Source organism: Hippocampus comes, unplaced genomic scaffold, assembly GCF_001891065.2.
Source record: "Hippocampus comes isolate QL1 unplaced genomic scaffold, H_comes_QL1_v1.1 scaffold295, whole genome shotgun sequence".
NCBI lineage: Eukaryota > Metazoa > Chordata > Actinopteri > Syngnathiformes > Syngnathidae > Hippocampus > Hippocampus comes.
In genome coordinates, this window is record NW_017804848.1 from 553,668 (window position 1) to 554,388 (window position 721).

A 721-nucleotide genomic window follows, 5' to 3' on the forward strand; every position below is an offset into this window, starting at 1 on the left:
GGGGGGGGGGACAGACCCATGAGACGAAATGATGGCAATGTGTGTGAGACGTGTTAACACACTTTGCAGAAACGTCATCAATGAATCAACTTGACGTCATCAACTTCGACTCTTGTCGCCCTCGCAGAAATCCCGCGCGCGCGCGGCATTACCTGGACAACGCAGGCGGACAAGTCGGAGTGACCCGTGAATCCCGGCTGCCACGACAACGCGGCATCGCCGTCCGGCATCCCGCCAACCTTCAGTCCGGTCGGAGCCGCCGGCAACGCTGTCGTGAGACGAGATGTCGTGATCCCAAACGCCGTCGCTCGCCAAAACGCGTGCGATGCGAACCGATCGGCTGTTCGCCAAATGCCAATCAACGGCGGCCTCACCTTTGATGAAGACCGTTCCCGTTCTGGACACGGAGATCCCGCGGGCGTTACGGGCCTCGCAGTAGACCTTCACCGTCTCGTTGACACCTGCGTGCTCACGACATGTCGCTTGGGACTTCCTGGCTCACGCAGCGTGCCGCTTGAGACGGCGATACGCAAGCTCTTACCGTGGACCCAAAGGACGGAGGGGGAGGGAGTGGCGCCTCCCTCCCGGACGCCTCCCACCCACCACAGAACCTCCACGGGCTCAGGCGGTCCGACGGCACCGCAGGTCAGGTTGAAGGGCTCGCCGGGAAGCGTGGACACGTCCTGAGGCTCCTGAATAAAGTGGGGGACGCCTGGGGGGG

At 62.7% G+C, this 721-nt stretch overlaps 1 protein-coding gene across 1 annotated transcript in view; it reads right to left on the reverse strand.

Moving 5' to 3' along the window:
- Positions 1-721, reverse strand: part of tyro3 (TYRO3 protein tyrosine kinase) — a 7,265-nt gene that overhangs the window by 4,958 nt on the left and 1,586 nt on the right. Inside the window, exons 4-7 of the mRNA XM_019877347.1 lie at positions 542-712; positions 375-461; positions 111-268; positions 13-61 (exon numbers count right to left, since the gene is read on the reverse strand). Coding sequence (XP_019732906.1) covers positions 13-61; positions 111-268; positions 375-461; positions 542-712 — 465 coding nt within the window. The remainder of the gene's footprint in view (positions 1-12; positions 62-110; positions 269-374; positions 462-541; positions 713-721) is intronic.